This window comes from Lactuca sativa, chromosome 5 (assembly GCF_002870075.4).
Source record: "Lactuca sativa cultivar Salinas chromosome 5, Lsat_Salinas_v11, whole genome shotgun sequence".
In the NCBI taxonomy this organism is placed as follows: Eukaryota; Viridiplantae; Streptophyta; class Magnoliopsida; order Asterales; family Asteraceae; genus Lactuca; species Lactuca sativa.
In genome coordinates this window covers 336,046,105-336,072,517 of record NC_056627.2, presented here as the reverse complement: position 1 = coordinate 336,072,517, position 26,413 = coordinate 336,046,105, and the positions used below count along the sequence as shown (strand labels likewise).

General features: G+C 33.7%; 3 protein-coding genes across 5 annotated transcripts; 2 read left to right on the top strand and 1 right to left on the bottom strand.

The window, feature by feature from the left end:
• The first annotated feature begins 3,176 nt into the window (after positions 1–3,176).
• LOC128126139 (uncharacterized mitochondrial protein AtMg00810-like) lies at positions 3,177–4,954 on the top strand. Its single transcript, XM_052763888.1, has 2 exons — positions 3,177–4,088; positions 4,862–4,954. Exons 1-2 carry the CDS (start codon positions 3,177–3,179, stop codon positions 4,952–4,954), a joined length of 1,005 nt encoding a protein of 334 aa, XP_052619848.1.
• Positions 4,955–15,964: 11,010 nt separating this feature from the next.
• On the top strand, positions 15,965–19,780 carry LOC111921034 (uncharacterized). Of its 3 annotated transcripts, XR_006183537.2 has the most exons (9): positions 15,965–16,164; positions 16,278–16,355; positions 17,924–17,946; positions 18,100–18,391; positions 18,467–18,764; positions 18,878–18,940; positions 19,035–19,374; positions 19,477–19,569; positions 19,663–19,780. XR_006183537.2 is itself a non-coding variant. In XM_042895479.2 (8 exons), exons 4-7 carry the CDS (start codon positions 18,107–18,109, stop codon positions 19,346–19,348), a joined length of 957 nt encoding a protein of 318 aa, XP_042751413.1. In that variant the 5' UTR covers positions 15,965–16,164; positions 16,278–16,355; positions 17,924–17,946; positions 18,100–18,106; the 3' UTR covers positions 19,349–19,374; positions 19,477–19,569. The 3 variants fall into 3 exon arrangements, 2 of the variants coding, with proteins under 2 accessions (XP_042751413.1, XP_042751412.1); XM_042895479.2 differs by lacking the exon at positions 19,663–19,780 and having other exon boundaries at positions 19,038–19,374; XM_042895478.2 differs by lacking the exons at positions 15,965–16,164; positions 19,663–19,780 and having other exon boundaries at positions 16,275–16,355; positions 17,924–17,982.
• A 1,982-nt stretch (positions 19,781–21,762) lies between these two features.
• Positions 21,763–22,194, bottom strand: LOC122197952 (secreted RxLR effector protein 161-like). Its single transcript, XM_042902163.1, has one exon. The coding sequence runs from the start codon at positions 22,192–22,194 to the stop codon at positions 21,763–21,765; it is 432 nt and encodes a 143-aa protein (XP_042758097.1).
• Positions 22,195–26,413: the final 4,219 nt, after the last annotated feature.

Sequence of the window (26,413 nt, the reverse complement as noted above, 5' to 3'; positions counted from 1 at the left end):
CGATTCCCAGAGTTGTTGTCAATCAAGTTTATGAGGAAACAGAGAAATTCAAAAAGTGATGAAGGAAAAAGTTCCTCATTATCTAGAATTGAACTCAGTGGTATATCTGTCTTTCAAATGCACCGATAATTTGGTGTTTCCAAATTAAGTCTTTGTCACTATAGGAAATGGAGACAAAGTGAATCCTGAAATCAACAAAATTGTTGCAGAAGACAACAAATGAGTAACAAAAGAAGGGTTTTTCTCAAACCAATGCACGGTCGAAAATACCCTAAACAAGAACTCATATACTTTTCAAAGGCAAAATCCAAAAAGAATTTGGGAAGTAAAATCAGAAAAACCAAAAGTTGATAAACAAACAAATAAAACAGTTTCTCAAAATCAAAAGACAAAAGCACAAATTTTCAATGAAGAAATTCAAAAAGTTTCAAAAGAAGGAGTTTCGATGTCAAAAGCATGAAACAAGGTTAATTGGAAAATATATCTAAGTCTTTTAAGAAACAAAAAGTTTTATCACAAAAATCGTTTGAAAAGAAATTGACTGAACAAGTTTTCAAAAGATCATTCAAAAGTTTAAAAATCAGTTCGAACACTAATTGTTCAAAAACAAAGAAATAAAATTTTTGTTCAGAACCAAAATCAAAGGAAATTTGTTTCCAATCATCAAAATACAAGGTCTTCATAAAACAGTTATCAAAGAAATGGTTTTCAACATAAAGAACAAAGAAATTTTCATCAATTTCGAAATCAAAGAAGTTTTTCAAAAGAACAAAATGTTTTTAACCGAACATTTGTTGGTTATAATAAACATTTTCGAAATCGGTTTCAAAACACTACAAAACCATCATTTCCAAAAAGAGATTTTGAGAAGTTGGAAGCTAAAGGAAAGAGAAATGAATCGTTTAAACCAACATAACCTCACTTTCCAAATTCGGATTCGAAGCAAAATGTCAAAGCTTCATTTGTAAAAGGGAAAAATGATATAAAGAATATAAATCATTGGATCAAAGGTAAAGGAAAGCCATACCAATCAAGAAAGTTTTATCAAGAAGAAATCAAGTATGCTTACGAAAGCTACTTGAATGAGTCACAAACTGGGAGTTCTTCTTCATTGGAATTGAATCTTTCAGTTAGAAAATGGAAAGAAGTTTCCAAAGCAAAGTTTGAGGCAAAACAAACTACTGATGGAAAAGAGAAAGTCGGTGGTGAACCTAAACTAATGAATGATTTCATTTCGATACCTAAGTCTATAGAAGTTGACTTGATCAATAGCCTGAAATCAAAAGTTTGAAGTTGGGTGATTGGATCTTCTTTTCACAATGCATTTCACTCTAATAACCAAGGACCCAAAAAGCCTTGGGGACCTAATTTTTTTAATTGATTGCAGGTATTGTGTGACGAGCAATACGATGAACACTGATATATCGACAATGGTTTCTCTCGTCACATGACAGGTCGTAAGGAAAATCTGCGTGATTATAGAAGTTTGGAAAATGTTGGAGCTGTGAAGTTCGGAAATAATAAAAAATGAAAGGTTAAAGGAAATGGGAAAGTTACGAATGGAAAATTTACAGTTAACCGATTAGCATATGTCGAAGTCTTCAACACAACTTGATAAGTGTTTCACAACTTGTTGTGGGCACTGGTAATCAAGTAGTCTTCGACATGGAAGGTAGTGTTATTTTGAACAAAGAAACAAAATAAGTCTTGCTTAAGTCTAAGAGGAAAGGTGATATGTTCACACTTGACATCAAGCCAATCTTCCGTGTTCCCTATGTTTGCATACTTTCGAAGGCTTCATCTAAACTAAGTTGGCTGTGGCATCGAAGACTCTCCCATCTGAACTTCAAAAATCTTAACAAATTGGTTTTACATGATATTATACATGGCCTTCATGTTTTAAAATATGATAACGATTCATTATGTGCATCTTGTGAATAGGGAAAGCAACACCGTCAAGGTCATCCTATCGTCTTCGACTCCAAGATCACCGAACCGCTGGAACTTCTTCACACTGATTTTTGTGGACCTTCAACTATTGAGACTCTCAACAAGAAGAGGTATATCTTGGTCATTGTTGATGATTTTTCAAGGTTCACTTGGGCTTTCTTTCTTCTTCAGAAGTCTGAAACTGCCCAAGTGATGATTGATTTTATCAAGAATATTGAGCTCAGTCTGAGAAAGTCCGAAAGATCAAAAGTGATAATGGCTCATAATTCAAGAATCGAGTTCTTGATTCATTTTTGGCTGAACTGGGGACTACACATAATTTTTCATTTCCTTACACACCACAACAAAGTGGTGTTGTCTAAAGGAGAAACAAATCTATATTCAAAGCAGTGAGGAATGCTAGCTTATGCGAATTTTCCTCAATATCTCTGGGTAGAAGCAGTCTTGACAACTTGCTTCACTAAAAACCGATCATTTATTCATCTTCGTTTTAATATCATCCTATATGAAATCATCAAAAATCGAAAACCAAATGTGAAATTTTTCCATGTTTTTGGTTGCAGGTGTTTCATAATGAATCTCAAAGATAACCTTTCGAAATTTCAGTCCAAAGATAATGAAGGGATACTCTTGGGATATTCGCACAATTCAATAGCTTATCACGTGTTGAATAAGCGAACAAGGAAGATTGATGAAACTTTTAATCTGACTTTAGATGATTACTATGTCAAACGTGTTAAAAACACTTTTGAACAAAAGCCAATTATTTCAGAAACAAATGATGAGTCAGCAATTGCTAATTCTTTTGATTTTGATTATGACTTTATTTTTGGTGTTTATGATAGGGAAATAGATGTAGAAGTTCATGCTGATGATAATTAGATTTCTGAAGCATCGAAACATTCTGATGATTCAACGGTGACTAGCAAAGATGCTGATTCTCATTCCACTTCAAACTTTGAAGTGTAGTCGAAAGTCAACCTATGTTGCAAGGTGATCAATTGGAGGGGGAGCTCTTGAATTTGATATTACAAAATCATTTCAATGAGTCTAATGTTGAGGGGGAGCATGGTAATGTTGTTTAAAACAAAGCAAGGCTAATTGTTAAAGGATATTCGCAATAAGAAGGTATTGACTATGATGAAACCTTTTCCCCTGTCGCAAGACTCGAGGCTGTTCGAATATTTGTTGCTTATGCCGCACACAAGGACTTTGATGTTTATCAAATGGATGTCAAGTCTGCTTTTCTCAATGACATATTAGAAGAAACTTTGTACGTTGAACAACCACCAGGTTTTGTAAATGATAAATTCCTTGATCATTGTTATATTCTCGATAAAGCCGTTTATGGATTAAAACAAGCACCTCATGCTTGGTATGTAACTCTTACCAATTTCTTAAAACTCTCTAAATTTAAACAAGGATCTGTTGATCCCAATCTATTTCGAAAGAAAGTAGGGGATCATCTGATGTTACTTCAAATTTACGTAGATGATATTATTTTTGGCTCGAATGACCCTTCATTGTCTAGAGAATTTGTGAATATGATGAAAAGCCAATTCGAGATGAGTATGATGGGTAAGATCAATAATTTTCTAGGACTGAATATTCGTCAAAGCAGGGATGAAATTTTTATCAATCAAGAGAAGTACTCTCGTAACCTGCTTGAGAAATTTGGCATGACGAATAGTTCGAAATTGAAATTACCAATGCCAGTCGGCACACACTTAGGACCTTTATTGGATAAACTTGTTGTCGATCTCACGTTGTACAGAAGCATGATAGGTTCTTTACTATACTTAACTGCTAGTAGACCTGATATTATGTTCGTTGTTTACAACTGTGTCAGGTACCAATCGAATCCTAGAGAACCCCATCTAACAGCTGTGAAGAATATCTTTTATTATCTTAAAGGAACTGTGTCGTTGGGATTGTGGTACCCTTCGAAGATTGGTTTCTTCATTCAGGCGTTTTCTGATGCAGAACTTGGTGGGTGTCAACTCGACAGAAAAAGCACTAGTTGTAGATGTCAACTTTTGGATAGGAAGCTTATCAGCTGGCAATCGAAAAAACAAACTTGTGTTTCGATTTCCACAACAGAAACAAAATATGTTGCTGCTGCAGCTTGCACTTCTCAGGTCATATGGATTCAAAGTCAACTTCGTGATTACGCAATCAACATGAAAAAGATACCTTTGTATTGTGATTCACAAAGTGCAATACGCATCTGCCATAATCCGGTGCAACATTCGAAGACAAAGCACATAGCACTTCGATACCATTTCATCAAGGATCATGTCGAGGATGGAAATATCGATGTTCATTATGTTAAGACAACGGATCAACTTGCTGACATTTATACAAAGCCTTTGGATGAGAAATCTTTTCTAAGGATCTTGTCGAGTTTAGGAATGCTCGATGCGAGTGTTATTCCAAGTTTGTCCTCTGCGTGAAACAAGAAGGAGTCGAAATACTGTTGACAGGTTCAGAAGTTACTGTTCACCATTTAGCCTTCGACCCCCATCGAATTCGAAATGTCTCTGAATGGTTCAACTCACTATTCGTTGTCTGAGAAAGGATTGTTGTTCGAAGTACATTATCTGGAAGTCGATACTTCGTACTTTGAATGTTTGGTAACATTTTGCCGCTGTTGTTTTTGTTTTTATAAAACAAAAATATTACAAAAATTTTCTTCATTTTGTCTTTCAATTTCAACAAAACAAAAATTCCAAAAAGATTTCCTCATTTTTGTCTTTTCATTTCAAAAACAAAAAATCCAAAAAGATTTTCTTATTTTTGTCTTTTCATTTGAAAAACAAAAATTCCAAAAAGATTTTCTTATTTTTGTATTTTAATTTCAAAAACAAAAATCCAAAAATATTTTCTTTGTTGTTTGTTTAACATTTTTCAGGGTATATTTCAATCAACATATCTTGGTGGACATTACTTTGTGACAGAGGGACAGGTACAATTTCAAATCCTTGCACTAGTTAGGTGTCTCTAGAAGCATGTTGTTGTATGTTGACTATAAGCCTCATATACTTAATGTGTTTCGAAGCCTTAATGGATCACTCACTACGAGGGTTCCTTCCCAATCAGGCTATATTCACATTAGTCGACGAGCTACCTTTCTCTTCTCATTTTGAGCTAAGAGATTTCTGCTAAGTCCATATCATTCACAGAGGTAAACATTGTTTCTTAACCAATCTTTTTCACAAACTTTGTTCTTCACGATTTACACACTTCACTTGCATATCCTCGACATCTTTGGTAGAAACCAACCAGAATGTAGATATTGCACAACTCTGTGTTCATGATCCTGATTCATGCGATCGTGATGATGGTGAAACCCAACATTCCCACCTTACAAGGAATTGACGACAAACTATGTTCAAGATTTTAGTGAAACACTCATTTCTGTACCACCATTCAATATTCAAAATCATATTCCTTTCATTTTGCGTGGTCTTGATAAAATATTCTTTCACCAAGATATTTTTGCCCAACAAGATCCAGTTTTTATTTTCCTTGGAATATGGTTTCCGTTTGAATATTTTTTGTGAATCTTCATCACTTCGAAATATTTTCCATCTTACTTGTTCCTAACTACATTGGTTATACAAGTAATTTTGTTCATTTTACTCACACTTATGTCAAGTTGTGGTTTTAAACAAAATTGAGTCTATCTTCAAAGCCTAAGTAGAAGATGCCCTTCGATATTCCTTCATGAGTATTCAATTATACTTCACGAGATACCACACAAGTAGTTCGATGTCTCTCTTAATGTCGAATGAAGTGATCTTTGCTCGGGATCCATTTGCTTTACATCGAATGTTTATTTGATGTCACTATACACACATTTTTTTACTTTGGTTCCCGCTATTTCTTTGGCACACATTTGCACAGAAACCCTCGAGGTCTTGGGGAATACCAACTCAAACCTAGATTTTGCAAGTTTGACTGTGATTTCGTTTCTCATCCCAAAAGCGAATGAGCCCTGCCTAGAAGCGAAGGTCAAGTGACTGTTCTTATCCTCTTGGGGCACACGAAACGTCTGGTGGATGTGACAGTTTGGTTCTTTCACGGTTTTCAAGGGAAAAGTGCTCATCACTTTTTCAGACGTGGCGTCTTTTTTGGAAACTGGCCCACTTTCCAACGTTACATGTGGTAGTTTTTTTTATTGGTGGATGGTTCAAATTCAAAGTTTCCTTGGATTATAAAAGGATTTTGGTGGTCAAAATTACCGACTTTACCCGATCTGTTCTAATTTTCCCAAAATCTTTTCTTCACGATAATCATATGTTCTTTAAAACCCTAACAATGGTGGCACCAACTGGTCACATTGATCCCTCAAACACTACTGAAGATGCAACATCTCAACCGATGTTGAAGATTCAGAGTTCCAACTATCGTGTTCAGCCTGATGTCTCAAAGTATCCAGATGAATTGAAAATGTTGATTGTTGCTATCAATCATTCCGTTCTTTCAACAGTTATGTCTGCTTCTTTCTCTGTGACCATGGCATGGTTATCATTGGCGGCTTAAAGATTTTGGATAAGCCTTATGTTTCTAACTTGACAAAAAATAAAAGATTGCAATGATAAAGAATTACATATATCCTTGCCCTCTAACACAAATGAACCCAACTGTTTCGAAGGTTTATTACCGATACTGAACCACCTTTCATCACATTAGCATATGAACCCATCCACGATCCATTTACATCACCCACTCCTCCATGTGAAACCGCATTAGGACGAGTTTCAATTTTTTTTGACCGAACTCTACCAAACCTCGCAAATGAAACAAATATATGAAATTGGCCAATCCGAATATCACACAACTTCAATTCCAATTATTTCTCATCCTTTACCATAATAAAGCGAACAAAAGCAAAACATTTGCCTATCATTGGATAATTTTCAAGCTATGTAGACATCAGAAACAAACTTATATTTTTTTACATATAGTCCATAACTTCTTGGAATCAATATCAGAAGGGAAATTCGTAAAAATAAACGAAATGGATACCTTATCAACATTCCATGTGCCGTTCTTGGCTTTGTTATTCCCTATCTTCCGATCCCAACTCTCCTTCCATGTCATGAGATCGTTCCAACGACTTTAAAGTAAACATATTCTCCATAGCAGCCAAGTGATCAAGAACGAAAAGAAGAAGCGAACCAAGTCAATTAATCGGAAAAGATTGGCCGACGTTTGATCCCTCCGGGGAAGCACGTTTGAGATCGCCAGACTATACAATATTTTTCTTTTGTATTATCTTACAAACATCTCAAAGAATATATTAAAATTTGATTTATTTAAGGAAAAAAAGTAATAAATATCAAATGAAAAAAATAATGCAAAATATAAGGTTTCTTATGTAATAAACTCAAATTACTTGCTAGTAAAGATTTTATACTAAATAGATAAAAGTTAAAAATAATAAAAAAGGTATAATTACTTATAGAATAATTTTTTTTTTTTCGTATACTTGCTAACTGAAAGGCTTTGTTTCTTTTTGAACAAATAAAATCTTTAGAGAAATCAAATATCCTTTTTATCTTTTGTTTTTTTTTTCTACTTATCGGATCAAAGCTAATATCAAAATAGATAAAAAAAATCAAGGAAAAAGTTTAATAAATTTTATATGTCATTTATATAAATAATAAGTAATATTATATATAATTAAATATTTATAAAAAGCTTAAATTTTCAAATGGCTTTTTTTTTTGTATCGATAAACCATTATTATTTCACTTTGCCGAGGGACGGACATCTTTCCCAAACAAAAAAATAAATTAACTACTTAATCTACTGACAAACAATAGATGATAATTAAATATTTACAGTTTTGAATTTTAAAACGGCTTTACTTTCTTTAATTTGAAGGTCACCAAATTTTAGACACGTAAGTGGTTGTAACATTAGTCAGCGACCCACTCCCTCACGCCTTATGTTTTTCCTTCTTTTTCTTAATTCTTTAATTCTTTATTTTAATTTTAATAATATTATAAGGCTTAGTTTTATTCCCAAGTGTCGGCCGATGTCGTGGTCAACAAGAATTCCACCACGTGCAGACAAATCCAAATATTATTGTTACGTAGTCTTGAATCCTGACGAATGCTTTTCAATAGATAACTTGGTGAAACTATATCTATGATTATTTTTAACTTTATTGTTAATATTTGAAACTATTTATAGAATAGATTTTTCATTAATAAACAATAGTTTGGGAGTATTTCACGCAGACTTATGTCAAAGGAAGTTAGTGAAGTGATCATTAAGGTTCTCCGCTTTCGGAAGAAATGAGATCCTTAAAAAGTAAACTGAAATTTTAAGAAATCAAAACTTGTTACATGTTTAATTAAAACTAGTGATGTTCGCATGCTTCCCATAAGAAGGTGATTTTTTTATAGTGGATTCGATTTGGATTTCATGAACAAACGGTAAAAATCTAAAATTATAATTATCACCACTGCAATACTAATCAGAAATTAAACAACTTATTTTATTGAATCCATCAAATCCTGTTAAAGTCTCTTTTTTCTCAAATGTTTTTAAACATCACAACATTAGAGACCATACGGGGAATAAACCTGACCAAAACACTTGACCATACACTTGGGTAAAGATTCTCATTAAAATTCTTTTTTTAAGAAAAATAGAAGAAAATAGTTTATTGCTTGCGTCCGAGTAGACTCTGATTAGTGTAGTTGATAATCGATTTCTTTCAATTGAAGGCAGCAGAATAAACTCTGGTAATTATTCAGCCTTAGTATCCTGTTACAAAAATTAATAAATATCATTTTAGTGGTTAAGAAACAATAAAATGTGGCAAATTGCATTATACATCAACGTACTTTACTCTTTTTACCCATAATAGCAGTGTTCTTTCAAATCATTTCAATTAATAGCAACATGCTTATATTATTTTCAAGTACGTTGCTATTATGGGTTATGAATTGCAAGTACATTGCAAAAATTTGTAAAGAAATATAAGTACCTTACTATTATTGATTACATATCAATAAAAAAAATGTAAGCATATAGCTATTATAGATTAAAAGAAATATAAATTTCTTATATTGTTAGAAAAGAATAAATAGTTTGCTATTTTTCAAAATTTACCCAAAATTATATTAAAAAAATAAAAATAAAATAAATGAATTGTATTAACCCTACAAAAAATAGTGATCAAGTAGTTCCTAGGACCTATCTAAGTTCTCAATTTTATTTACAATGTATATAGTAGAAAAAACCAGGAACTACCTTAGAAAAAATATAAGACCAACCTTAAATTTGTTTTTTGTTTAAAATTTTTTCTTAAAAAATCATTTTAAAAGGAGAAAAATATAAGTTATTAGGTGCAATTTGTTATTTTAAATTATGAGATTGATAATAAAAAGTTAATCACTCTTAATTGACACTTTCAAAATATTATTAAATAAATAAGTTGCTCTAATAAAAAAGAAGTCCACATGTCAAAGACTCACTCTCCTTTCGCCGCTTTATAATTGGACTAATAATCAACTAGAATTTCGTTAAACCGTACGGATTTTTCAGTTATATTTCAATCGGTTTTTAAAATTTTTAATTGGTGACGCTTGATCGTTTTTAACCGATTAAACCGGTTCAATTCTTTTAAGGTACACGATCCGACCCGACCTGACTCCTAAAAGTGTTGTTGATTTTTTTATTGGTTTCACTTCATTTAAGAACCACATGATTTTTTGTTCTAGATTCGTCACTGACTGATCATCATAAAACTTGAAGAATTAGATGCCATAAACATATATTCAGGTGACAACATTTTACTATCAAAAGGTACATCAAAGACCTCCACGTAGACTTCATAATCAAACATTTTTCCACACAATGTTATCTCTAAAGTCAAATAATGCAAGGCACGATCAAAATTTGAGAATTATGGTTCTGAGATGATAAGTGGCTTAACCAACAACTTCAGCTCTAGGAATATCTTACCAATAGAATTACACTGCAATTTCTAGAAATTAGCCTTTTTTGGTATGTTTTAAATCATAATTTCCTCTTTTATCCGTCCATAATCAATCAATCTATTCTAATAAATGAATGTTTTTTTTGCCACTTGTCACATTTTCATTCAATTTGCCAAATATCATTTTATGGTTATTTTCAATTAATTTTTTTTCCACAGGTCATTTGATGAGTTTTTCTAATTTATTAAATTCAATATAATATTTTAATTAATAATTACAATAAATGCAGTGATAAATGGGTATTAATTTCATTAATAAAAGTACATTTTAATTTCAAAATTCCTAAAATTAAAGTTCATTAGTTTTTTTTTGTTCATTTATTTAAATTATTTGTTTAAATCTAAAAAAGACAAAAAAAACATTTCCATTATAATAGTTCATTATTTTTTTTTATTTTCTAAAAATTCAAAATTCTTAAATATTTTGACTTTTATATTTAATTTTTTTTAATTAACTCATGTAATATATGAATTTCACAACTACTACTTATGATTAAGAAATCTGATTGTGGTCCGTAGTTGTTCTTTATTTTATCCATATTGAGTAGATTTTGCATGATATAATGTCTAAATAAGGAAAAAAAATTGAAACAATGGTTTAATAGAAAGAATGATATTTCTTGTATTTATCCATTTTTTGGTAAGTTATTTTTGTCTCTATTAATTTCAAGAAAACAGTTGATAAAATAATAGCAATAATGAATAACGTGGCATCTTTAGTCCACCATTTAAACCGTTTGTCTCTATTTTTCAGTTTGAATTTGCAAGATATCGACTTTAGCTGTCCTTTCATTAGATATAACCAATCTCACGTGTGCATTGTCTTCTACTGCAACATCTGCATTAGTTGCTACGTGTTTTGTAAAATCCACTTGTAATGGCATCACGCAATTTGTTAAATGCAATATATACGTTTAACCTGTCACATCCAAAAATTTTACCCCAAATTTAAACTTTTTCAATCATAAATAAAACCAAATAGTATTTGTTTACAAAATGTTTTCAAATCATTTCCTAATAACTAGATCAAAAGGATGAGCAGCGGTAGGGTCATGCCTTCGCCTTGCCATGATCTCCTGAAGTACCTGAAACAATAAACTGAAAACTGTAAGCTCGAGGGCTTAGGGAGCTACCCCCAAAATACCAATACCACCCTGACAATACCATATCAGTAACAGACAATCAACAACATACATAATGGGCCATCGGCCTGACTGGACCGCCCTACAGGGCCTACAGTCTATCTGAATCTGTCCCGAGCCTTCGGCATGACTGGACCGCCACATGGGCCTACAGTCTCCTCGGACCGCTCATAGGGTATGTTGGCCTTCAACACAAAGCAGGACCGCCTCAACCCTACTAACAAGCAATTAACCATGTGTGCATAACTATCATATACTGGCATGTACAAACTTCAAACATATCTATCTCACTGATCATCAATCATAGAAATCTCTCGTAACTAGAGCACCAACCTAGCAGGTCACTAACATACCAAACCCTACGGATCATAAGAGCATAATATATTGTCTATCCTTATTCCAATCTAACAGATCATAACCACATGTAGCACATCATAACAATAACAACTTAAGGGCCGGACTTGGTGCTGTAGACCCTAATGATATAGTGAGTTATGAGGATAACTCACCTTGCAGATGTCGACTCGGTAGATGAACTCAAAATCTTTTATCACTGTCAAAAACTCCACCACCTATTACCATATTATAATTATGCCCATAAGTTCCCAACCTTTCAAGGTACCCCAAAAGCCAACTAATCAAACCTTGGTCAAAATCAAAGTTATCAGTCAAGGTCAACAGTCCATGTTTACCCTAACTCTCCGAGTACCCTCGGCTACTCACCGAGTTCCTTGAAGTACTTGCTCACTCGCGGAGTCACGGAGTGACTCGGCAAGTTCCTTTGGTTTACGATTGAACTCTAAGGCCACTCGTCGAGTTTCCTTCTTTTAACTCAACGGTTACACATGCATACATAAATTGGGGAAACCTCAACCAACTCACCGAGCTGTTCATACAACTCGTCGAGTTCTATGGCAATCTTCATCGGACTCGTCGGGTCCAGGCCTATCTTCATATGACACGCCGAGTCGACCTTGCAACTCGCCGAGTCCTTTCAGTCCTGAAGCCATACATACTCTTTTAAGCCATGCAATGGCTCCAAATTACAGATCCAAGCTTCTAAGGCATGCATTTCACATAAAGTTGCAAACTTTACATGCATGCATGGCTAATAAGGCTCTTAATGTCAAATCCAAGCTCTCAATGGTTGTTTCATACTCAAGGAGGCTTCATACATGACCAAACTCGGAGCTTTATGACTCTAGAACCCAAGGAGGGTCCAGATCTGAAGTTACAACTTCAGATCTAGCTCATATCCCACACTACCATCTCAATCAAACCATAAAAACCCTAAATCTCAACCAAATGAGGTTTAGAAGGAAAATGAAGTAAAGGTGACGACTTGATACCTCCAAATGATGCTAACTGAGGTAGATTTCTGATCCCCACGCCTTCCTTGCTCCTAGTATCTTGCCCTCCAAGTTCTTCCTTTCCAAAAACCTCCTTTCTAAAGCTTAAGACACACAAAGATGAAGCACCACACGAATTAGGGTTTTCTGAGCTCTCAAAGGACTATAAAGAGGCCAAATAAGGCTTATGCTTCCTTACATAGGGTGCAAAACCCCGAGATCTAGGGTTTCTTCTGCCAGCTTCTACTCTTCGAGTTCTTCATGGACTCGGCGAGTAGGCCACTAAATACGCGATCCCACCCCGCTGCTACTCGACGAGTAGGGCAACCAACTCGTCGAGTAGATCTTAAAACCAATAAACTTCCATTTAAATCAATACCTGAGAATCGGGGCGTTACATAACCATTAATAATCATGATTTAAATAAGGGTTTAATGCAAGAATATAACATCTTACTTCCATTTATTTGCCAATTATTATAGGATCCCTAATTCCATATTGACAGAAGCTTCCTTTGCATAATTGGAATTTTACATGGTCAAGTTCATTCTTGAGCGTTTCCTCGTCTTATCCATATTGCAAAGATGACCATTTTTAGCAGTAACGTTTGCTTTCATCTATTATTCAACAAATATTAAAAGAAATAAGAACACATTATAGATGAATATGTATTATTCAATAAAGATTACCTTATTACATGTCTCCTTATTGATCCATATAAATTGAATGTCCCAGACATGTCACTATTTGTAGAGAGTTGTATGGTAGTAGTTAGCGTTCCTTCCTCTTCAGGGCCCTTTAGATAACATGAATATTTTCCCATCCACCTTCATGGATGGGCACGCTTTGATCCGTCAATCTAATAGTACTAGTAATAACAAATTAGTTGACTATATAAGATGAATGAAATATGATGGACCAGAGAAAATTAAACAATTAAATATAAAGATTTTCTGATTAAAAAACATGAAACATAGTCAAAATAATAATAAAAAAGTTTAAAGAGAAAACTGCGGATGAGGTGAGAGGAAACTGTAGAAGCATGTGTCCAATGTGCGGTCTATTAAAAAATCAACAAAAAGAAAATATATATGTATTCTACTTTTGATGCTTGAAGAAACTTGTTTTGATGTAGTAGATTATATATTGGTTCTTGTTCTATGGTAATAGATCATTTCAAAATGAAATTCAGTGTGTGTAACTGTAGATTATATATTGGTTTTTCAATTCATTTACGTCACATTTCCCAACATCTTTCCATATTGGGAAAATGACTCTTAAGGGTAACTAACTATTGCGTTTGTTCTCATTTGGTCCCTTTTTTGTACTTAATATGCCATCAAACTTGTTGTTTGTATTTACCATAATCCTTTTGACCGACTTTTGACTTGTGATAGCTGGTCAAAGGGTTATGGTGAACACAAACAACAAGTTTGATGGTATATTGAGTACAAAAAAAGGAAAAGGACCAAATGAGAACAAATGCAATAGTTGGTTACCCTCTTGATTCATTTTCCCTTTACTCATCTACAACAAATCTCACGTCATCTCCTACTGATATTAATGACCTTATGAGATTCATTCTTGCTTCTCTTCAAAACATAACCCATGAAAGAACATTATTCATACATGTATAACTTTGTAATGCACTTGAATATTTATTAGGGGAATTTTGACTAAGCAAGTGCATTTCATGACTATATTTACATTTCCAGTCAAATGATTTATCGTATCATGGATTCTAGACAAGTCTACAAACGAGTGGAATCACAAGTGTTGTGATTTTTTAGCTTACTTAGCTTTAAGATCAAATTCATGGGATAAGATACAACATCAAAATGTACAATATCATGCAGCTTTTGCAGACACGTCACCATAACATACCTTGAGGTAAACGTTTATGCATATAAATATACCTCCCATACACAGTCATATCCTTTTGCAGAGAGGTGTTGACAACTAACCACAGTAAACATAGCATAGACCATGTTTTAACGAAGTTACCCCTCCGAAACACACTTCATATACGTTATGGCCAAAGAAGGTTGCAGTCTTTGATAATCTTGCAACTTTAATTTTATTTAACTTTTCATGGAAAATGACTCAGGACGTTAACCAACTGTTGAGTTTGTTCTCATTTGGTCCCTTTCCTTTTTTTTACTCAATATACCATCGAACTTGTTGTTTGTGTTCACCATAACCCTTTGACCAACAATCACAGGTCAAATGTCGGTCGAAAGGGTTATGGTGAACACAAACAACAAGTTCGATGGTATATCGAGTACAAAAAAGGAAAGGGAATAAATGAAAATAAACGCAATAGTTAGTTACCCTCAAGAATCATTTTACCTTCCATATATTCCATGCTAAAATTTAATATTCGTTCCCTTCATGGAAAATAACAAAGGGTAAAAAGGATTAAAGGCGGGAAAAAGGTAGTATGGTAGGTGCTGGTGGTGATGGTGATGGTGTGAAGGTTCTAAGTCTGACAAACCAGTTTCTCTAAATTGGTGAATCACTATGCAAAGCTATCTTTTATTCCATTTTTTATTCAAGATTTATAAAATCTGATAAATATACAAAAACCCATATAAAAACATTGATAATTCATAAACTATCAAAAGGGTTTGAGAAAAATTACAAAAGACTCATTGTTTTGACTTCTTTGTTGAAGAATAAGAAGAAGATCAAACCTATCATATCAAGGTAACATTTGAATGAATAACCTCTCTTTCTCTCTCTCTCTCTCTCTCTCTTTCTTTCTCTTTCTTTCTCTCTCTCTCTCTCTCTCTCTCTCTCTCTCTCTTTCTCTTTCTCTCTCTCGTTGGTTTCAAACAAGGTTACTTCTTTATTCACTAAACTATGAAAGGAAAATTAGGGACAAAAACCAACGTACATCCACTACTACAAAATGAGTCTAATGCAACCTTTTAGATGCAACCTTGTAACAATAGTTGCATTTGATTATAAATAAGATCCTGTCCAACAAAAAGGTTGCATTAAAAGATTTATTGCAACCGTTTTTTATAAAAGTTGCAAGTTATATTAAAAATTGTAACTTTTTTTAAGAAAAGTTGCAAATTATATTTAACACTGTAACTTTTTTCTAAAAGGTTACAAATTTTGTTAAAAATTACAACTTTTATTACAAAGGTTGTATTGTTAAAACATGAATGCAATTTTTAGGGTAAAGGTCCATGTTTTATAATTTTGAAATCTAAATTATAAAATAAAATAAATAAAGTTTAATTAAAACACTTCTATATATAATTTAAATATAATATCCAAGATATTAATTATTATTATCAAATAAACTTCAAATTTTCTTTAAATATATTTTTCGTACATTTATTTTCAAAAAATTTTATTTATATATCTTATCTAATTTCATTTTCCCTCTCAATAAATAACATTTTATTTCAATTCCCGCTAAATTTTTTTTATTTCCCTATAACTAAATCATACAATATAATTTCCAATATTTGACTTTTCAACTAAAAGCACGCTATACCTGATTACATCTGATCTTTCAATCGACGTCATACTCCTCTCAACCCTAAGTCGGGAATCAGGCAATCACTACCATTGAAGGTAGCAGGCTCACAGTGCCATTCATTGGCACTGTTCATCTCGTTTCCAAAGTTTCGATTCACACCATTGAAGGCTCCAAGACTTAGTTATCTTCGTACCTTTTCTATTCAAGGCAAGCGATAATAGCTAATTGAAACTTAATTTAACCTAATCGATTGCAAGCTATTTCGTCTCTCCGATTTGAGTTGCTAAATATTTTCTCTACTCTCGGTTAATCTTCCACAGGTGCCAGGAGGCGGAATACCCTCATCTAATTGTCAATTTCATCAAAGCTTCTTGCTTAAGTCTGTCTACCCAAACCAGGTATGACCCTGTACCTTTTTTTTTCTCAAATTACTCTTCTACTTGATATAATTTAGTAGATTTTTGCTTCAGAGCATAGCTAATTGATTCAAAGTTGTTTGTTTAATGATTTACCATGCATATACATGTTAAACATGATCATATTTGAAAGAAAGGTACATACATAACATATGATATTTATTTACCTTGATTTATAATAGAAAAATACCAAACAACCCCTACACAAATTCGCAAAAATAATCCCTGCTTTCAAGTTATAAGTACTAAACAGCCCCTCCATAAATCAATGCCAAACACCATAATACTAAAACAGGGAGTAGAACATTATAGCATATATGGGACTTATACCCAACTGCAACTATGAAGTTCTTGAGTTCGGTTAGAATTTGTATCTGTAGAAGGCTTTCAGCAGAAGATTCCTCCCAAAGACATAAAAAGGAAGAGTTTTCCGGTTAGACAAATAAGAATAAACTTATAAGTTGATCATGTAGTATTTGGATTAAATATCTTCTTAAAAAAATTGAACCAAATCAAGAGCATATGGGATGATATCACCAACATAGGCAATTAACACAGAGATTGTGTTTAACAGTTGAACCTAAAATGAGAAACAGCATATAACATGAGAAGTAATCAAAAAGTTAGAAATATAATTTTATATAATATAATATTATATATTACAGAAAAGTATGAGTGATTTTTACCTTGGAATCAAACTCCTGAACATCCTTAATCAATTAAAAAAATAGTTTCCAATAGACTGGGAGATGTTGCGAAAAGGAAGCATCTTCAATATGGAAATATAAAGACAGATTTGAGTATTATTAAATTATGACTAGCATATTATAAGTCCAACACATTTATTTTATTTTCAATCTCTTAAACCCAAAATATGCTCACGGACATGTTTGTAAAAGTCAAATTACAACATATTTGACTATTTTGCCCCTATATAATTTTTTTTATAATAAGCCACATTTTTGCCGTATTAACATTTTTTTCTGCATTATATGCATTGTACTTTATAAATTTTTTACTTTTAACTATTTTTCATAAGAATGTATACACTTTTTCTATGTCTTACTGATTTGCCCCTGAATTTTTTCAGTTTCCTAAAACGCCATTCTCATTGTTTTTACTATGTCTTAATTAGGTGTATAAACAAAGACTATTATAACCGGCTTGACAGCTAATTTTATACGAAAATAGTTGATTTTTACTTGGATTGTATTATAATTGTCTATAATATAGCTTATATTGGTTGTGAGTGTTACAGATTCATGGCTGCAAAAAATGTCATGCTACTTAGACAACTTGATTTGTCGCATAAATTTATTTTCATTAAGGTCCCCAATAAAACAGAAAATGTTTTACAAGTTATCTAGACCGGACTTAGTTTATAAAAAAAATCATAATAGAAGGACCAAAATGAGCTTTATCTAGAATTGACATTATTCATAATAAAACAAATACACACATAGAAACTTCGTGTGTATTTGGTCAATTGAGTTTTATTTTTACCTTTTTTTAGATTTTAAATTAGAGATGCATGTGTGGTTGTTTTGCAGGTTCCTTTCGATTCAGTTTAATCGTAAGTACCAGAGTTGCATTGTGCCTTATTTGTCAGGTTCTTGTTTCTTTTTTATTTAATTTTATGATTGTAGGAAAAAAGTACATGCAAGTGATACTACAATGCTATTATTATGTATTTTGAACTTAAATTGATAATTTCACTTTTGAGCAGGCCGATAATGGGAAAACAAAACAAGCAAGATCAAAGTGCACAAAAAGAAATGAATGATTATGAGAAGAATAGACTTTTGAGGATTAAAGAAAACCAAGCAAGACTAAAAGATTTGGGAGTTAAAAGCATTGCAAATTCTTTGACAAGTTTGGTAGAAAGTCAAAAACCAAAGAAAAAACAAGTGAAACCAACGTATATCGGTGCTAGAGATTCAGACTATATTCCTGATTTGGGTGATGATAATGATGGAGATTACCATGAAGTTGCTAAAAGTGTTCAAGTATCCAAAAAGGTAATCATATTAGCAAATCTGTAATTGTTTTATTTTGATGTTGATATTTAATAATGAAAAGTAAATTTGTTACAGCAACATCGTCCACAATATATTGCACCAATGTCCATGAATAGACTTGCTAATTTAACAAGGCAACGTCGGGTGATTGCTCCAAATGTCTCAAATAAGTATCCATTGGTTTCGAATGCAACAAAAGAAAAACAATCTAGATCAAAGACTAGTATGGGTGACTTAATCTTGAGGAATAAAGGACCGCAAAGGGAAAGAGAGGTATTCAAACAAAATGCGGAAAAGCATAATTGTATCATAAGTGGAGCAAAGAGACAATTGGCTCTTGTTGATGAGGATGAGGATGATGAGATATCTCAAGGTAGTATCTTGTTAATCTAAATGTTTATTTAATTAATGAGAAATAACAAAGTCACCTCATAAAACTACATGTTATATTAATTTACGTTTCTACGATTTTTGATGTTATTGCAGCTGATATGGAGCAATTTGGTTTGAAAGATAATGTTAATGAAGGACGTCTTGCGCAATGTGAAGGTACTTTCGTTTAGTTTAATGAATATTTCATTTTTTGTTATATTTTTTTTATAATTGCTATTTATTATTGGTGTTATATTTACTCATTAATTAGAAGATGATGTTGATCAAAATGATGACCATGAAGACATGGACCATTTGAAATATGCAAATATTGAAAATGAGATTGAAGTTGATGATAGCGATGACGATTTGGGAAATGAGGATGATGTACTTTTTGAAGAACAATTAGAAAATATGATGTGCCCGATGATGCTAAAACTTGGGTTCTTAGGACAATTGGAAATTTGTATAAGGTATACAAATGTAGGTTCAAGAAAAAACACTTCTATCAATTTAAGGACAATAAAACAAGATGGAAGAATCGACATGAATGCATTCCTCAAGAAGAGTTCTCAAAACTATTAGTGTTATGGAATAAAAAAGATGTGGCGGTAATTTCAAAAACTTTTTCTTTATTACTAGTGTTTGTTAATATTTGATTTGTCTTTAGGTGTATTTGGTCAATTGAGTTTTATATATTAATGTATGTGTAGAAACGTTGTTCGCGTGCAAAAGAAATACGCAAGTCTCTAAAAAATATGCACACGGCTGGTACAAAAAGTTTTGCTAGAATTCGTGACGAAATGGTAATTAATGTCTTCTTTTTGCTTGTGATTTGTGTTTTTATTTTCCCACACTTTGATACTTTCTTGTTGATATTTATGTTATCATGTGTATAGAAAAATGAAGATCCAAACAAGGAATTCCCAACTCTAAGTCAAATGTTTGAACGTACACGTAAAAGGACAGATGGGCATGTATATGTCGATACATATGATGACACGGCAAATAAAATTGTAAGTTTGTATTTCAATTTTACAATAATTTTCCCTTTTAATAGTAAACTATCTTTTTAGACGCTAAATTGCAGTTTTTAGACATTAAATTGCAATTTTTTATATGTTAAAATGCAATTTCCTAGATGTTGAAATGCGGTTTTTCTAGATGTTAAAATGCAGTTTTTTATTTACATATAAAAACAGTCTTTTGATAGCAGATTTTTGGACATCAAATACTTGTCTTTTACACAATAAAAAATTGTTTTTAATGCAGTTTTTTAGATGTGAAAATGCAGTTTTTTTTTTTTTTTTTACATAAAAACAGTTTTTTGAAAGCAGATTTTTGGACATCAAATAGTTGTCTTTTAAACAATAAAAAAATTGTTCTTTTCAGCATTTAAATGCAATTTTTTTTACAATATAAACAACTTTTTAATGGTAGATGCTTTAGTAAAATTATCTTATTCATTTTTAATAATCTTGTAGGAACAAATGAAGAAGTATGAACATCTAGAAGATGAAAGTGATGTCATAGATCCTTATATGATTGTGATGAAAAAAGAGAATGATGGATACCGCCGACTTTATGGTAGAGGCGTTACTAATAGATTGATAAAAAAAGTGGGGGGTGGTGATGCATCATACATGATTCCGACGGGACTTATGGAATCATTCAAAGCAAATGAAGTTGAAAGAAATGAGTTGATTGAAATGCGGAAAGAGATTCAAGAGGACCATGAAAAAAAACAGGCCGAATTAGAAGTTATGCAAATAGATATTAAAAAACAGCAAGAAAACCTTGAAGCCATGATGCAAAAGTTAGCGGAACAACAACCTCGAGAAGCCTGATAGTTGCTAATATGATTTATCGTCTATGTTTAATACACATCTAGAATGTTTTTAATAATTTTTTGTGATTATAGTTGACAACTTTGTGTTGGCTTTGATTTATGGTTGTTATTATGAATTTAGATATGACAAAGAAGACCATAAAATTATATAATATATTTATGTTATTGTTTTTATGGTGTAATTTTAGTAGTAATGTATATTTGTAGCAATGTAGTAAAGCATATGTGGCATCTATATGATTAGGAAAAAAAATGTCGCATTGAAATTAGAAAAATCACAAAAACAAAGTTGCATTTGACTATAAACAAGGTTGCATTTTTCAATTAAAGACATAACAAAGGTTGCATATGCCATATAGAAAGGTTGCAATTCTTTACTAGAAAACATAATTAAGGTTGCATTTGATTATAAAAAAAAAGTTGCATTTTCGTAACTAAAACAGTTAAAAAAGTTGCATCCAAGTGTAAAAAGGTTGCATATGAGTATTAAAAAGGTTGCTTTTGCATAACACACGTTGCAATAAAAAAAAGTTGCATTTAAAAAAGATTTGCAACTATCTCAAAAAGGGTTGCATTTTCGAAGAAAAAAGTTGCTTTAGATCTAATGCAACTTTACCTAATGCAACCTTTGGTAAAAGGTTGCTTTAGGCATTATGCAACTTTTACAAGGCCTAATGCAACCTTTTAGCGGGGTTGCATTAGCTTTATTTTGTTGTAGTGATCTGCCTATCAATTTAAACTAGGAACTTAGCTGAAAAATGGGAAACAAACTTGACTAGTTGCCAAAGACCAGGAACCACTCATTGGTATCTTTGATTTATTCTAAGCTAATAAAAAAACGTGCATGAAAAAGAGATTTTGAATTAATCTTAACATTTCCCCCTTAATTCTAAACCTTCTCTACTCCAATTAAGCTTCGCATTTCCTCATGCTTCATTCTTTCTAGGGACTTTGTGAGGATGTATGCTTTCTATCTTTTACCAAACACATGTGTCAGTGTTATATCTCCATTTTCAACACACTCTCTGATGAAATGATATCTTATGTCAATATGTTTACTACGTCCATGAAATACTAGATTTTTCATTAGCTCAAGAGTTTACTGATTATCCACAAATAATGTTACTGGTAGCACTCTTTGACCTGTGATTTATGTAAGGGGTCGACAAAGCCATATACCCTGACAAGATGCCATGGTGGCAACTATGGATTCTGTTTCAGATGATGATAGTGCCACAACTCTTTGCTTTTGTGATGCCCATGTGACCAAATTTCCATTTACATAGAATTTCATTCCCCTAGTGCTTCTCCTGTCGTTTATATCCTTAGCTAAATCACTATCAGTGTAACCTGAAATAATGATTTCTCTTCCTCTTCCTGAGTAGACTACACCATGATTCATAGTTTCTTTTACATATCTAAGAATCCCTTTTACTTCTTTGATATGCTTTATAGTGGGTTTCTCCATAAAGCGACTAACAACACCTACTACAAATGTTATATCAGGTCGAGTATAAGCCATGTACCTTAGGCTACCAACAATGCTTATGTACTCAGTTGGGTTCCAGCTCCTCGTCTCCATTTTTGGTCAAAGTAAGTTTATACTCTATTGGACTCTTGGTGGGATTGCAGTCAAGCATTCGGGTTTTAACCAAAATGTTCTTGGCATAAGCTTCCTGCTTTATTGTAATGCCTTCATCCTTTTAGTTTACTTCAATTCCTAGGTAGTATGTCAACAGACCAAGATCACTCATCTCAAATCTAACTTTCATCTCCCTCTTAAATTCTTTCACATTTTCTAGGTTGCTTACCGACACTAGCAAGTCATCCACATATACTCCAATGATGAGAGTACTTCCATTCTTTTTTCATGTATACACCGAATCCTCCTGATCACATATTTTGAATCCCAAACTCTTTAGATACTTATCTAAACATGAGTTCCAAGCCCTGGGAGCCTGTTCAAATCACAGGGCTTTTGATAGTTTATATACCTTCTCAGGTTCATCCTTATTCTCGAAGTCTTTAGGTTGTGAAACGTAGACCTCCTCATTTATGTCCCCATTCAAGAACGTTGACTTCACGTCAAGGTGATGCATATGCCACCCGTTTGAGCCTGCGAGGGCCAAGATGACTCGAACTATTTCCATTCTTGCAACTGGAGCGAAAACCTCTTCAAAGTCGATGTCATGTTTTTGAACGTATCATTTTGCTACAATTCTTGCTTTATGCTTCAGGATGTTTCCTTTTGGGTTTCGATTTACCTTGAATACCCACTTCAAGCCTATTGCTCTTCTCCCCTTCGGCAGTTCGACCAGGTTCCAATACCGTTCTTCTCAATCGCTGCCACCTCTGCTTTCATTGCATCGACCCATTCCACCTTATCTTTTGCTTCTTGGTAAGTAGATGGTTCTTCAATATCTTCAACAATCATTAGTTGCTATGTTGCTTCGTAAAGGTTTGATATTAAGCAATATCTCTTAGGGGCACTACCACCGGTGGAGCTTGAGGCAGTGCTGGACGAATTAGGTGAAATTGGTGAATTGGGTGTTGACGGTGAGTTTAACGAGGTCAACGAGTGTGATGGACTTTCATGTGGGCTTGTATGAGTGTCCATTTGGTAGTTGGGTTGAGACTCACTGTCGGTCCAGTCCACATTTTCTAGAGATTGGTGGTCATCGGGTGTGACTGGAATAGACCCATCTTCTTCATCGATATTTTCTTCACCGACGAAGCCTTTGTTGTTGAAGTTGAAACCTTCAACAGTGAAGCTCATCCCTTGCGTTCCTCTGATTTTCGTTGTTGTCTCCCACATCCATATCTTATCTTCCTCAAACACGAAATTTATGCTTACATAAATCAACCCAGTATCAGGATCCGACAACCTATATGCTTTTGTTCCCTTTTCATTCCCCAGATGTACAACATTTCTGCTTCTTTTGTCCAACTTCTTCGGGTAATATTTAGCAACCATCATGTGTGCCACGCACCCAAACACCCTTAAGTGACCGACATATGGTTTGCGACTAGTCCACATCTCATAAGGTGTGGAAGTCTTCAACGCCTTCGTACTTACTCTATTCAACACATAGATGACATGACTCAACGCTTTACCCCATAACGTGTGTAGAATCTACATCGTCTTTAGGTTACGTCTCACCATTTCAATCACCGTTCGATTACTCCTTTCCACCACCCTATTCTGTTGTGGGGAATATGGTGAGTTGTAGTGTCAATTGAGTCTCTCTTCATTACAATAAGTGGTGAATTGGTTTGATAGGAATTCACCACCTTTATTTGTTCTTAGGACTTTGATCTTCTCACCAGTTTTGTTCTCCACTTTAGCTATAAAAATTTTGAGCTATTGAAAGGCTTCGTCTTTTGTTTTCAGCGGGTATACCTACATTACTATGTTGCAGTCATCAACAAGGAGCATGAAATACATGTTACTTGCTGGTGTGGGAGGTGAGACTAGACCGCACAAGTCTTCGTGAATCAATTCAAGTCTCTTCTCTATGAATTGTACAAGATGGATAAGGTTTTCATGATTGTTTCCCAATCAGGCATCCTTCACATGGTTGGAATGGTATAACCATCTTCAACATTTCTTCAAGCATCCCCTTTTCTGACATTGATTTCAAGGAAGTGAAGACAATTCAGCGTGACTTCTCTCAGCTCGATCTTGTACCTTCATGAGTAATCTCATTGTGGAGTCATAGACCCTTAGAAAGTTCTAATTGATCCTGATCTTGTCTCCTTCTTCTGAGAGTTGGCCAAGACATATGATGTTACTACACAACTTAGGTATATAGTATACTTCTTTTAGTTTTCTTTGCTCACCATTTTTGCATTGAAAAATGATTATTCCTCTTCCTTCAATTCCAACCTTTGAGTTGTTACCAAACTTTATAGACCCGTAGACTATTATGTCTAGTTCCTAGAATTTACTTCTCTCTCCAGTCATGTGGTTGTTGGACCCTGTGTCTAGGTACCACATATTTGATTCACACCTAATATCTCCACTTGAATTTAGCTTCGGATTCACCTTCTCTTCATTCAGGAATACTTCTTTGGTTTCTTCATTGAAGGACGATAACAATAAGGCTAGTTCATTATCAGTATTTTCTTGAATTAGATTACTTTTTTGATTTCTTTCCTTCCTGGGATTCTTGCATTCAGCTGCATAAAGCCCAAACTATTGATAGTTGTAGCACTGTATTTCACTTTTGTCTTGGTTGTGGTTTTCATTGTAAATTCTTTCTTTCTGCTAGTAAGATCCACCTTTGTCACGACCATCTCGACCACCACATGAACCACCTTTGCTCCAGCATCTACCTCTTCCCCGTGATGACCCACTGTGGTTCCCTTTTGGAATCGATTTGGGACCACCTTCAACTTTCTTATTGTTTCTCTCAGTCCATTCTTAGTGATTTAAGAGCAGCTTTCGATCATCTGTATCACCATGCTCCTTCATCAGTTCTTCGTGAGCCTTTAGTCTCCCAATCACTGCTTCTACCATCATTTGATCCAGGTCAACAAATTGTTTGAGTGTTGATGCTTTCTAAAGGAACTTGGTTGGTATTGTCGTAAGTAGCTTCTTCACCACATAGGATTCATCCACAGTATCCCCCAAGGTATTCATTGCACTGAATACAGTGTTCTAAAAGGCATGCCATGGCGTGCACCAAGGCGTGCTATGTAGTGAGGCGTGGCTTCGCCGTTACGAAAAGCCTCATAACGTTGATGTTAGGCGTGGTGCATGGCAAGACGTGACATGACATGCCATGGCGCGTTATTGCGTGTTATGACACGTGTTTTTTCGTTTGAGACACGTTTTTTTTCTCTTTGTTATGTCTTTTCTAATCGGAGATACAAGTATTGTGGTTTTTGTTATTAGCTATTGATCTAACACTTCTAAAAAGTAGTTATATTTAATATAAATTTATATTTATGTGGTAATATAATTTTAAATTAATACAAAATTGTCGCCTTACATCACACCTTGAAAAACGCCATGGCTCGTTAAGCTTGAGGACTGGCCTTGCCGCCATGCCACGCCTCACGCCATTTAGAACCTTGACATACTTTATTGGTCACTTTCATAGCAAACTCATCTACTCATTCTGTTTCCTTCATGTTCAATGATTCAAACTTACACTTTAGTGTTTGAATCCTTGCTGTCTTCACTCTGTCTGCCCCCATGAACATTGTCTTTAAAGCATCCCATGCTTTTTTAGTTGTTTTCTTCTCAACCAACAACAACAGTAGGTCTTCGGGTATTTCTTGATAAATGGCTTCCAAAGCTAATTTATCCTTCTTTACTTCCACCATTGTGTTTGCTGTTCTAGGTCCAACAGCATCCCAAACACCTTGGGCCTGCATAAATACCCTCATCTTGATTGCCCATGCAACATAATCGGACCTTGACAACATTGGATAGTGAAGTGTGACTTGTCCATCATTCTCACCATTGCTTCCTGATATCTCTGTCATACGAGGTTGGTATTTGGGCATGCACCAGGATTGCTCTGATACCAAATGTTAGTTTCAAACAAGGTTACTCAAGCCTTTAACAAACATGGGACATAATTGAAATAGAGAAAGAAGGCAAATGATTTTTCTTTATTCACTAAAATATGAAAGGAAAAATAGGGATAAAAACCAACGTAAAATCTGCCTATCAATTTAAACAAGGAACTTAGCTGAAAACTAGAAAACAAACTTGACTAGTTGCTAAAGACCAGGAACCACTCATCGGTATCTTTAATTTATTCTAAGCTAATAAAAAACGTGCATGAACA

What these genes read in the sequence shown, in the direction of transcription:
- LOC122197952 (XM_042902163.1), bottom strand. Translation starts at nt 22,194, where the DNA reads ATGGAGACGAGGAGCTGGAACCCAACTGAGTACATAAGCATTGTTGGT.
- LOC111921034 (XM_042895478.2), top strand. Translation starts at nt 18,107, where the DNA reads ATGGGAAAACAAAACAAGCAAGATCAAAGTGCACAAAAAGAAATGAAT. An exon ending in GTGTTCAAGTATCCAAAAAG is followed by an intron (nt 18,392 to 18,466) that starts GTAATCATATTA and finishes AATTTGTTACAG; the next exon opens with CAACATCGTCCACAATATAT. An exon ending in ACGTCTTGCGCAATGTGAAG is followed by an intron (nt 18,941 to 19,034) that starts GTACTTTCGTTT and finishes CTCATTAATTAG; the next exon opens with AAGATGATGTTGATCAAAAT.
- LOC128126139 (XM_052763888.1), top strand. Translation starts at nt 3,177, where the DNA reads ATGGATGTCAAGTCTGCTTTTCTCAATGACATATTAGAAGAAACTTTG. An exon ending in CTGCAGCTTGCACTTCTCAG is followed by an intron (nt 4,089 to 4,861) that starts GTCATATGGATT and finishes AACATTTTTCAG; the next exon opens with GGTATATTTCAATCAACATA.